The sequence below is a fragment of the Gallinula chloropus genome (genome assembly GCF_964237585.1).
Source record: "Gallinula chloropus genome assembly, chromosome: 3".
Taxonomy (NCBI): domain Eukaryota; kingdom Metazoa; phylum Chordata; class Aves; order Gruiformes; family Rallidae; genus Gallinula; species Gallinula chloropus.
In genome coordinates this window covers 99947329-99960182 of record NC_140087.1, presented here as the reverse complement: position 1 = coordinate 99960182, position 12854 = coordinate 99947329, and the positions used below count along the sequence as shown (strand labels likewise).

Genomic DNA, 12854 nt, shown 5'->3' with positions numbered 1-12854 from the left:
TAATTATTTCTATATTCAAATTTCTTTAATTCCTCACATTTTTAATAAAAATCCCAAATCATCCTAAGAAACAGCAGCTATGGATCTTCTTTTTCCTGACATCTTTAGTTTCCTTTAGCAAATATCTTTCTACAATCTTATATTTATCGTTACCTATGTCTATCTTTTCAGAAGATATTTATATTTTTCCAGTTTTTAATTACTAGAATGTACTTCTAATGGTTTTTACAATATCATTTAATTTCTATGACAGCCTGGTGTCTGAATTGTTGATTTAGGTGATCCTTATGAGGTTTTACAGTCTAGAAAATATTAAATTATTCTTAAAGAGATTTGATTCATATGGTTTATGTTTGTTGGCTTGCATTTCTTTCTAATCTTTTCCTTTGAGCAATTATTTGTGTTCTTTCACATTACGGGTAAAATACTTTTGGCATACCAAGATACAAAATGGTCTTTAGTTTCTCTTTGACATTAATTTCCTGAGTTCAAAATGTATATCCTCAAAACCCTCCTCCAGATGTTGTTTCATTTTCAACCCGATCCAAGTGCTGGTGTTTCTGCTCGTCAAGACCACTTGGCACATACTTTTTTCCTTTGTGGCACATTATCTACACTATGCTTAAAAGGATTCTCAAACTAGGAGTGCTCCCTACATATTTTGTTTGTAGGGCATGAACCAAAAGGAATTCTTGGATATTTTCACTAGGTGAAATACTCCACTGCAATAAGAAAGAGATAACCATAGTTTTCCAGCACCTGCTTTCAACAGCTGAGTGCTTATGGCAATCTTCTTTATGATTAAAAACTCTTGTTTCTTCTTAGGTTAAAGAAGCCATTTGAATGCTGATCTTCCACATCAAATTTGACCATTTTAACCAGTAAACTATAGTAATTATAGTAAGAGTGAAAAAGAGCACTCGCTATGCACCGTGTTTTGGGGATTCCTGGGAAAAAAAGAAAAAAAACAAACCAAAAACCGACAACCAAAGAAACCAACCAAAAGACCTATTTTATATATGAAATATATATCATTAAACTGCACAGTGATTTCTGTTATAAAACCTAGTGGAAAGGTTTCTTTTCTTCAGGCCAAAAGCAAGACACTTAAGTATTCTTCTTGCCTGGTAGTTATTACTGATTAGCACAGTTACCTTCACTCATCTTGCTGGCCTCTGTGGATCTCACATGCAAATTCTTACCTCTCATCATTTCTTCACGGACTGCAGGCACACAATTTGATGCTGATGCCCCTAACAAGCAATAAACATACCTTAAACATTGCAAAACTGAGCCCAAATGCTCCCGTGGATTAGGCTCCAAACATATTCATGTTTACTACATACACATATAATTTAAAGTAATTATAATTTTATATAAAAAAATATTAAAACTGTTTAGGAGGATCTTCTACTTCCTTAAAGAATAATCAAGTCCTGATAGCTAATCACTAGGCATATGTCATTGTTGTTTGGTTTTTTTAATCTACCATGGTGAGGTCCAGACTATAATCTTGTGGTCTTTGGAGGAAGACATTTTCTGTTAGAGCACTGTCATTGACAAGGTTTTGAAACTGCTTCGCTGTTGACTCTAAAAAAAATAAAGGCCTCTGGGATGGATGCCTAAAGCATTACTTTCTTTTTTCTTTTTGTGCATTACAGACTGATGGTTAAATTAATTCATTCTACTTGTTTACAGGAAGTATTCTGCAGAAGACCTCTTCATTTTCTGACCTCTGTTCTCTCAAGCACTGAGCCACTGGCATTCAAGCTCCTGTAGTTCTGAGTTAGTAATCATGCTAAGGCGAGTAGCAGTGTACTTAGTGTAGTTTACTGGAGTTTGAAATTAAAAGCAACTTTAAAAACCATCATGTTCAAGTTTGAGTAAATCATACCTATAATGCTATTCCTTTGATACTGTTGCAGAGCTATTACAGGCCAGCTGAAAACCAAATATTTTTGTTCTTTACAGTTCATAACTGTATCCTCAATACACAGAAAATATTTATTTTGTCAAAATGGTTTGTTTAGAATCTGGAATTAAACATAACATTTTGCAATTTTTCAATAGATCATTAGGAGAAGTAATTTTCAAAAGCTGACATTACAATTTGGCAATAGCGAAAAGAACAACAGTTCACCTGTTTAGCACATGTTAGACTACTGTTTGTGATAAGAGGCAAAAATCACAGCTCCCTATCAGATAATGCCTCGGTATCTGCATTGATAGTGTTAATGATTATAGCTTAAAGCTTAGTGTCAGAAGGTAAGTCAGATCATTCTGCAAGATGAGAAGTTTTAACAACTGACTGTAAGATACTGTATTACCAGAAGGACAGTTGTGAAGATGAGAAAGGAAGCAAAGACATATACCTGAACCACAGACATATAATACCACTGATTTCCAGGGAACAACTCAGTCTTTCTTAAGTTGCAACAAGTAAAACAAATATATAAATCTTTTACATGAAAAGAGAGTAAAATAACTTAAAAATTATTATAATTCCTAATCATGATCCCGAAAACACTACTATATGTGGCTATCATCATGTATGTAAGCATATCATTATGTATGTAAATCTAAGTGACTGCAAACCCAAATCTCAGATGTTAGAACTGGAAATACCTGTGGGTCCATGTGATCCATCACTGCCACAGGTAGAATGCAGGCTTAGGGAATAATAAACAGGTTATTTTTAGCAAAACAACCAAATGACCTGGGAACCTAAGTCCCATTTTAAAATCTGAATGGAAGGTGTAAAATAACAGGAGGAAGATCTCATCTCATCAGCACCTTAGAATTTCTGCTAAGTTACATAATGCTTGGGAACTTAAAATGACAAGATCAGGATTATAATGAACAATCTAATGCGATAAAAAATCAATATCAGAGATTTAGTAGCATAAAAGTAAACAGAAGTTCATAAGAATAGGTCACACAAAAGCTGAAAATCTAAAATTAAATATTTAATTAGAACTCTGATTTTGCTTTCAAGGTAGGTGGCATTGCACAGGCTATATTACAATCTTTTATATTATTTATTTTTTTGCCAAAGAGAATAATGTTTATTTTTACCAGGCCACTTTAATATTAATACATGTTTAATAGGACCAGAACTGAAAATCAGCTAAAGATGGTAAATTTTACATTATTGGGAAAATTACAATTTTTTTTTGTATTGTAAAAACATTTATTTTTAACAATTTACCTACATTAATCAAAAAAGTACAGCATATTTAATAATTTTACAAATTCTTCATAAAAAATATATCTCTGTACAAAAAGTTCTTTTGCACCTACTTCATGTCACAGCAGCATGTGGTGAAATGGCAGAATGAAATACTGGGAATGAAAATTAGATTGACTTGATCATAATGCCGGCGTTCTTACCCACCCCAACCCACCCCACTTTTTTTTTTTTTTTTTTTAATAACAGCTTTTCTTTGTTTACAAAATATTTTACACAAGAAAAAAAATTATTGCAGCTAGCCTGGAGAAAGGCAAGATGTGTGATACAAGCAGCAGTTTTTAACAGCTTTGAAGCACATAACCTGTTTTTTAAAAAAAATATATAGCATGTATTATTAGCCCGTCATAATGATCTGGTCAACACTGGGGGAAAAGTCTTCTGCATATATCTCAGAAAGCAGATTTCCTGGCTGCCATTACCTGGCCACTGCACAACATTTTGAGTCTTATTCTGTTGAAGCACCATACACATAAGTGCATGCATACACAGCCCTCTGTAAAATAACTTCAGAAGAAAGAGTTCCAACCAGAACAGAAGACTCAAACATAGCGGAGAAGGAGAAGCATTTGAGGGATGTGGATAGAACTGATAAAACTATGAGAGATTTCCTTAGATTCTAATTTGAAGCTCCTGTTTTGTCAATACTCCAAACAATCATCTTACGATAATTTGTCAGTGTGCCCTAATTTTGAAATGTCCCTGATCAAAGAACACTCGCTCACGATAAACATTCCTTATATAACCTCCCCAAAATGAACCACAGGATAAAGCATTCAAGGGATGTGGGCTCTCTTACACAAAAGGTCACATAATTTAACTGTTCTGTTTTCTGGGACCTTTCCTACAGCACATTCCTTGGTGGTCATAGTGGGAGAGGTCACTGAAGAATACACAGTCAGGGCAGGAGTAGAAAACATCAGTACTATCTACTTAGCTAGAATTTTGCGCTTGTTTTCCGTACTCCAATTTTTTTCTGCCATTGCCACTGCAGAAAAACTTCCAAAGGAATAATGCTGATTTTGAACACCTGTCAAAAACTTTAATCACACAACAGCTTTCCTCCCTGGCCCACTGTTCCTACGGAAGCTCTTCATTTACAGAGTGACTTCCTTTACATGGGGAAGGAACAGGACAACAACTGTGGTCTGATGACTTTGTTCTTTCTCAGGAAATGTGAAGGGCTCTGAGATGTGAAACTTACTGCACAAAACCCTCAGAAACAGACAAAAAAAAAAGAAACCAAAAAATACTAACAAAATGAACAAGGAACTGACTGGAAAGGATTATTTATTAAATTTTCTTCAGAGTTTCTTGCTCATATGAAGAATGTAACAGCTGGAGGCCCTACAATACTGTATTATATTGCTGGTATTTTTCATCTAACAGATGTAGAGTTGTTAAGCTGACCAAGGGTTACCTTTGAAATTTTCTTTGCGTTCTGCAACATTAATGGAAAAAACCTGTTATTTGGTTTACATTACCTTTTTGTTTTGTGTATAACAGCCAGACCTACACACATATGGAGTTCAGAAACATTTTTCTACAGTTTTTGATAGCAATTGGACATTAGGACAGTTTGAAATTCAGGAAACTAAAAGACAAGAACATTTAGAAAAACCCCGCACAGAATTTTAAAGAAAAGCAGAGCAACATTCTTGGTTTCTGAGCTCAATGTGTATGACTAAAATCAGATTTTACTGATTTCCTATAATTTCCTGATTTTAAAACTCAATTTAATTAATCTGCCCAATGGCATTTGTTTATTTGTTTGTTTTCATTCAATAAAACCCCTAATTCTAAGAAAATGTTAATGATTTACTCAACCATTCATATTTACAAAAGTCAAACTTTCTCTGTCAAACTGTGTAAGTACAAAAGCAGTAAGCAGTGTGTTTAAAAAATCTGAAAAGAAACAGAAAGCAAAGATAATTGAATATTTTTCTTTGTTCAAAGTATAAACTGAATGACAGCTTGTTATAGACGATTTGCACTGGGTTTACATATGCTACTGTAATGTGGTTTAGTTCCATTTAACATCAGAAAATGATGTCATATTACAGGAAAAAAATGAAAAAAAATGCAAAAGGGAAGACTGTATTATGAGCACAGGCTCACAGGCTTTATGAGCTATCTAAAATAAATTACTATTCACATTTGTACATGGCAAGCAGCAATAGCTGCTAACCCCCCTGCTGTTAAATAGTATGATACTGACAATGATGATTGATGACTGATTTCAGAAGAAAACAATACTGGCAATGAAAATTTCTTAGAAATGGGCTCTCGTTATGACTGAAAGTCTCCAGTGACTTGTAATTGTGTTTACAAAGAAATTTAGTCAAAAATTGACAAAAGAAATATTGTCCTCTGTCACACAGGATTTTAACTGGTGCTAAGCACGGGGCTCGTAATTTAATATTCCAAGTAAATTTATTGTGGAATGTTTCACTAGGCAAAGAGTGAGTGAATGTCTATATACAATGGACAGTGTGTAGAAACCCTGTATATTTTTACCAGTATCTTAGTCATCCATAACACTCTAGTGCAAAAAAATTGTGCATTAACATTTTGCAATATAACGGCTGATAGGGAAATTGGGAAACTGCCCTATGTATGAGACACACTGTAAGTTTCTTTAATTTTAGCAAGATTTCAATGGTAAAGCATTTGCAGGTGTATGCAACCTCAAGGAAGGTTGTCTTCTCCTTCAACAGAGCTTTATTTCTTCAGAATATTCCTGGGGATAATCTGTGGTGCTATCATTTGTCACAGTACTCAAAGGTTTTATCCAAGTGCCCAGAAGAATGCATTGAAAGGCATCCAGCCACATACAAATATGAAAGTCTGAGGCATTAAATATGACAAATTGGCATGACTCGGCAGTCTTCCTTCAAGTGTGCCTTGATTTGAAGCAGATGCAGCCAGGCATTTTGATCCAACTTCAAGATGAAAAAATATTCTTTTTCTGATCCCCAGAAGACTGACACATTTTTACCAGAAAATTTAGCTGCATGTAGGCTGACAGAAGATGTTAAAGATTACAGCAGCAAAGCCAAGAGAAGAAGGGAAACTGGTATATGGCACCAAAGGAATTACTGCTTGTCCATCAGAGGTATGGCTATGAATCAGTCATATTGGGCACTGAAGGCTATACCACTGTACAAACTGTGTTCAGAGTCGTATCAAACCTCACAGCCTTTGCTTCTGTGGGTTTTAAGTTTGTATCATACATGGGATTTTCAAATGAAGCCTGTCCATTACTGTTTTCATGTCCAGCGTACCCATTGTACTGTACTTTTGGTCTTGTTCTGAGGAAAAAAAAAAAAGGAAATTATCATTAATAAACCTTAAAAATAATCATTCTATACTTGTTGCAAGTTCTATCTATAATGTTTCCATCCTATCTACACAAGTTGCATGAATCCATTTAAACATGATAAAAGGAGACCTATAAAGGATGTTGCAGGGACTTAAAAAGAAATATATGTCTGGAAGTTATTTTTCAAAGAAAAAGAAAGAAGAAAGAAGAAAAAAATTCCTAATGTACAAACTGATACTACAAAGCCCACAGACAATGTAGGCAAAATATGGGCATGCATTTTTCATTATAAAAGTGTCAAAAGAATGACAACTTCATAGCGCTTGTTAGAGCTAAAATTGGCAGCCAAAAGTAAAGCAACGTATAACGAAATTACAAACAAAAGTTGGAATCAATAACATTTATATTGTTTTCTGTCAGTAGTAACAATTATGATATTTTCTCATGACATTTTCAGTTTTAGAGTTAATCTGATGATAAAAGAATCCTTATACAAAGTAGTAACACTTATTCCAGCTTCATTAAAATTATCAATTTGAAAATACATATCCTTGTCTTTCTAAAGTATTGATATTAAATGTAAAAATACAGTAAGATCTTTACTTGGTGAGTTTAATTTGACCACCAGCAAGCATATTCTAATTAATTTTCCTGAAGATTTGAGATTTTATCCACAACAATTTTTACAGTATACCTAGAAAGGCAACTGGACAATCTGTGTAAATATTCTGATGAAGATCAATATGAACTCTCAATTTTAGAGCCTTGAATGGAATATATGACCAGGTATACATAGAAAGATGAGAGCGAATAGCTCCTAATTCATTCTTTCAGTAGCATCTCAGGTTTTAGATAAACACTCACTGACTTTATTGACTTAGATATTTTCGAACACAGGTGGAGGAAACTATTCAGTAATTTGCTGCTTTTGGCTGTTTATTATCATTCCAGAGACCATTCCAGAGCAGGAAGTTAGTGTTGCACCATTACAGTGCTGTAACAGGTCTCCTGGGTACTACTAAATCTGAGTCAGCGCAAAGTCAGCCAGCATGGTTTCAATTAGGCAATTCTTGCACTGTCATAGAAAGTGTCCAGGATATGTTACACACTGCTTGCAGTAGTTACCTTCACATGAGTCAGCAGTTTCAGTTATTCTGATAGATCTGCCATAGCATGGCATAAACACTTCCAGCAATAAAGACCACTAAGCACCTTGACAGATGTTTCATTTGTCGAAATATATGTAATCAAATGGATCAAATCCTAACTAATACTTCCATAAATTTTGACATTTGAATATTAGAGGATACAAAGAATTATCTTTCAGCAACCCTTCTATTCTGGATAGTGTTTTGCCATTATGAAGAATATATAGAAACTCCAAGGATATTCCCATTTTCCTGCAAAGTTCAGTTAGAACATATTAAACCATCAGTTAAATGAAAAATAAAACAGAACTGTGCACATTTAGTGATAAAATTATTTTGTATGATATTATATTTTACTACTTTAATCTAAAATCTCTTAACATCTGAAAGTATCTTAAATATAGAAAGGAGGTTCAGTATATGGTTTTATATATATATAACTGAAATAAAGCAAGAAAGCCAAGATAGGAGGGCAACATGTAGATACTTGATGTTCAATAAATATAAACAGAAAAGAATCTCATGCTAAAACTTCAGAAAAAGGGTTCTTGAAAATCAGTTTTTTTAGAAAACTATTCTGGTTTGGATAGCAGACAGGGAAAACTATAACTTGAAAGATGTCAGTGATGGAAACTGACAAACTTCAAAAAATAATGCTACTTATAGTAATTTCTTTTTCTGCATTTTTGCATTCTGGAAGTAATAAAACATGCTTAGAAATCTTAACTAGGAACTTTCCTAAGTGTAAGTTATTAAATATATTTTAATTTTGTTAGGAAAGGGACAGATGCTGTCTTCATTCCTGAAACAATTCCTGTCTGTCAGATAAACTATACAGAAACTGCATAAAAAAGTTTTACAAACCTGGTTCTAGTTAGATGATATTAATCTGGCATAAGCACAGCAGAAACATCCATAAAAACATCCCCTAAGACCTTCAAATTCTCTGGTATGGAGAGCCTCTAGGGGCATAACCACAATCACATCATTGTGAAACTTTCATGTTGTTATTCTGGTCATTAAGGTAATGTCAAGTAAGTCCTTCAGAAGTCTCAGCTTCTGTTCTTTTTTCTTTGGAACTTCATTAATTTTTATATGAATAAAGGTGACCTAGATTTGCTTTACATCAGTAATCAACCCGTTAATTTTCTGATGACAATATGAGACTGATAACCTCTCTAAAATCTGTGGTTTAATGGAAGAAATTGTTCCAAAATCTAGAAATGGAAGGTATTCTTGAAAGACTACATAATGAGCAACATCTACTTTTTCAAGTATCTAATGCATTTTAAAATGCATTTAAATTAGGTCATGGTAGGCAAAACTGCAGTTCTGCGCCAGGAGTACCATAAACTCTGGGATTACAACTGCCCATCCAAAGACTAAACTTGATCTCTTAAATACATATACATATCTATGAAATAAAAAGCTAGAATCACCACAGCTCATGTAGGATATAGCAAAGTTCATAGAAAACACCACAAAATGTACCACTTTGTCACAACATTTTTAACATTTTTTCTGTTTGTCTCCTCTAAAAGCAAAGTGACAACGATGTTCCCTTTACATTCCACCTCTTCACATGATCTCAATGCCTGTGCTTTTCATGCTGCTGTTTGAGTTGCCCCCAGTGACAGAACACAACCTCTCTGAGAATGCAGATCTTTAGGTATCAGAAAGGCATCCTACAATAACGTTGAGAGACAGAGTTCACAGCTCTTCTTGAGCAGTTTTTTTCAACAAAAGGCTGGATACCATTTCAGGACATATATCATTTTATCTGGAGTTCATAAGTTCAAGCACCACTGCAATTTCTTTTTCCCAAATCACTTAATACTGAGGTAGGTAGAGAATCAAGTATCACAGGACTGTGGTGGACTTCAGTTGGTCTATGTGACTTCTTACAGTCACAAAATACTCTTGGTATCATGGTTATAGAACAAGCATTCTAAGAACACGGTATTTCTGTTAAACGTCATTTTGAAAACTGCAAATAACACAAGCAGGTCAAAGAGTATTGTAGCTCAATGCAAAAAAACCTGCAAACAAATCAGTCAAAATACTTAAAATGAACAAATGTTCGAAAGATACATAGATATCAGCTTTTAAACCAAACTTTGGACAATATGCTTGGATTTATTGTACTTTCTAATGACATATAAAAGTTTCATGAGAGTTGAAGTGAAGCCAATTCTAGTAGTATCCACTAGCTTATTCAGCATGTACAGTAAGTGGTCTCATTATAGGTTGTTCCCTTGTGGGATTTATGGATTTTTCAGCTTGTATAATTAATACTCATAATCATTTTGAAAGAAGCAGCATACATTCAATTTAATAAAGCATTAAAATGAAAGACTAAAACATGTGACCTGAGATTTCCATCTGATTCAGCCTAATGAACCAAGAAGATTTATAGGTCTCTGCTCCTTTAACACAGTGATTCATTCTTCAAATTGTTCACCATTAAGATCTGCCCTGCTCTGAATCCCTTCATGGGAGTACTTAGAAATGTATGTCTTTCTAGAGTAAAGATATTCTTGAAAACTTTCTATTTCTACTAGCGTTCTCTAGCTACACATAAGTATCAAAATTATAATTAAAAGCTTATTCATTTTTTAATAAATAACATTTACAATACCTGTGTTTGTAGAGGTAAAATGCAAACCCTGATAATATTAGAGCAAAGAATGGTACCAGGATGGCAGCTGCAACAGAACTGCTGTTTGTACCGTAATAGTGATTTGAAAGGTCTGTGTCTGCACTTAAAGGACCTGAAATGAAACAGATAGGGCAGAAATAAAATTCCCAGGTTTTCCATCTCACAGTTGTCTTTTTATTCAGCAGTGAAAGAAAATGTTGTCTTGATAAAATAGCTGTATTTAAAACCATGAAATAAACATGCAGTATCATAGTATAAATCTTGTTAATACCACTTAATAATGTATCAGTAACTATCAAAATTCTAGAATTATAGAAGAAAAACATTGCTTCAATTTTGGACAATTTGAATTTTATTAATGTATGAGACTTGATAGAACTTCAACACAGTCTCTTCTACTTTATAGAATTGTCTTCAGAATTACTTGTGACTAAGCATATCCTGATGTGAGTTTTGTATTATTTTCTTAGTGCATTATCATGATGAGAAATTTAGATACTGCTTTGTACCACAGCGAAAAACAGAAAAGTGGAAATATCTGCATGCTAATAGACACGCCCCCTCTCCCCCCCAAAAAACCCCCCTAAGAAAACAACAACAACAAAAAAACTAAGAAAAAAACCACACAAAAACCCGAACAACAGAATGTGAAATACTTTTTGGATAACTTTTCATTAAAAAAGCCACACTTTGTCACTGGGGAACATGCTATTTAATAGAGAGATATTCAATAATATTACAAAGATTTTTAAAAACATTTTCCCGAATAACAGGGATTTCTTCAGCCTCCTAAAACCAGCAACGGTCTGATGAAGTTCAAATTCTGAAATTACAGAGTGAGGCCATTATTGCACAATCTTCATACGTTTATTGAATGGTCTCCTTTATACATGCTAGAAAATTATGCTTTCTGCTATAAAATACAAATTTCTTTATAATTGTTTGAAGTTTTTAAAATGCGTTTTCCTCTGTAACTCTTAGCCGAGGGTTCCAACTGTTTGGCATCACTACAGCTTAACTCAGTTTAATTAAGAAAACTGCTATTCATAAGAGAGAAAGTGTGACAGAAAAAGCCATGCAAGGTATGAAAAGTAGAATTACAGGTAGAGGAGTGGTTTCTGGGACAAGGATGGATAGCACCTCAAGGATTTAAGTAGAAAAAAACCCTCACAAACTGACATGGAAAGTGAATCAACAGCTTCCAAGGAGCAACAGAGGCTGAATCTTCTTCACCTAACTGGTAACTGCTGGATAGCAAAGCTCTGATTACCAGAGTTGGGGTGAAGAGTGTTTTAATATATATTCTCATAGCTCATTAATCCTTCCTATTTATTTGTTCATTAGCTAATGAAGAACCATTTTGTACCCTTAAACTGTAAGTATCCTGCTTTAATATAGAGTTATTTCATCAATAATGAAAGTTGTGCAAAATGGTCTGGATAGGAAGGATGACACTTTTACAGAGGGAAATTTAAAGTTCACGTGTCTCGTGATGTTCAATGCTTCTGAGTTATCAGTTTCAAGAAATGAACATGGCCATTGATCTAATATGTCACAGATGCAAAATAATTATTCATATTTCATGTTTCTTGTCAACATTTATTTCAATCTAGACAACCTAAAAAGAAGTAATTTGAATTAAAAAGAGAGAATTAAGTTATTGTACATCCCCAGAAGAAATAAAAATAGGAAAAAATTGTTTTGGTGAAATAAATTTTTCTTCTTTTTCTCCACCTTTTCATACAATTTAAAAGGACGGTCCAGACTCAAATTAACAAGGCCAAGATTTTAGAACATCTTCTAGAACTGTAATGGTGAGGCACAGGCATTCAACAATTACAGACACTGAATGCAGCTGCAGACTTTCCTCCCTTAGACACCAAATTATTAAAACATAACAAAGCAAACAAAAAGCCCCCAGCAATGACTGGTTACTTGACAAAAGAATTTAAGTCATTCAGTGTCACAACTTGGGCCTCTTAAGCAGGCTCAGATACAGTTCCAATTCTTTTGGCAGACTATTCTCTAAGGCAACAAAGGGAACTGCTTCTGAAAGAGGATACACAGTACTTAGAAACAAAAGTTCTTTTTATTTCCATGTCAGTAAGTTCCAAGACTAGGAACATGCACTGAGTCTGGTTTTTCTCTAGTATTGTGTGACAGGGAATTCTTCATCTAGTAGATCGGTCTTTCGCACTTAACCAAGTATTTCTCAGTAAATGTTGGTCTTTGAAGTATGCTTGCAGGTGAGTAATTTCATATTACATTATGTATGCATCTATGCATGCATAGTTTAAGCATATTTCTGTCTTAGTATAAAAGCAGCAAATAATTTAACTTCCTGAAGAAATGGAAATATGTTAAATCTTCAGCTGGAGGACATACAAGATGACTACCTCAGCAGAATATTCATGAACAGAACAGATTTAAAAAGCAAAGCAAGCTATCCTTGAATATGAGAGGGTATCGACAAATATT

General features: G+C 34.0%; 1 protein-coding gene across 1 annotated transcript in view; it reads right to left on the bottom strand.

Annotated features, from left to right (window-relative positions):
• Window positions 1-6398: 6398 nt before the first annotated feature.
• CSMD1 (CUB and Sushi multiple domains 1) overlaps window positions 6399-12854 on the bottom strand; it is a gene marked incomplete at both ends in the record, with an annotated part of 1089811 nt that continues 1083355 nt past the window's right edge. The window contains 2 exons of the mRNA XM_084261313.1: window positions 6399-6558; window positions 10356-10488. Of these exons, the coding sequence (XP_084117439.1) occupies window positions 6399-6558; window positions 10356-10488 (293 nt within the window). The remainder of the gene's footprint in view (window positions 6559-10355; window positions 10489-12854) is intronic.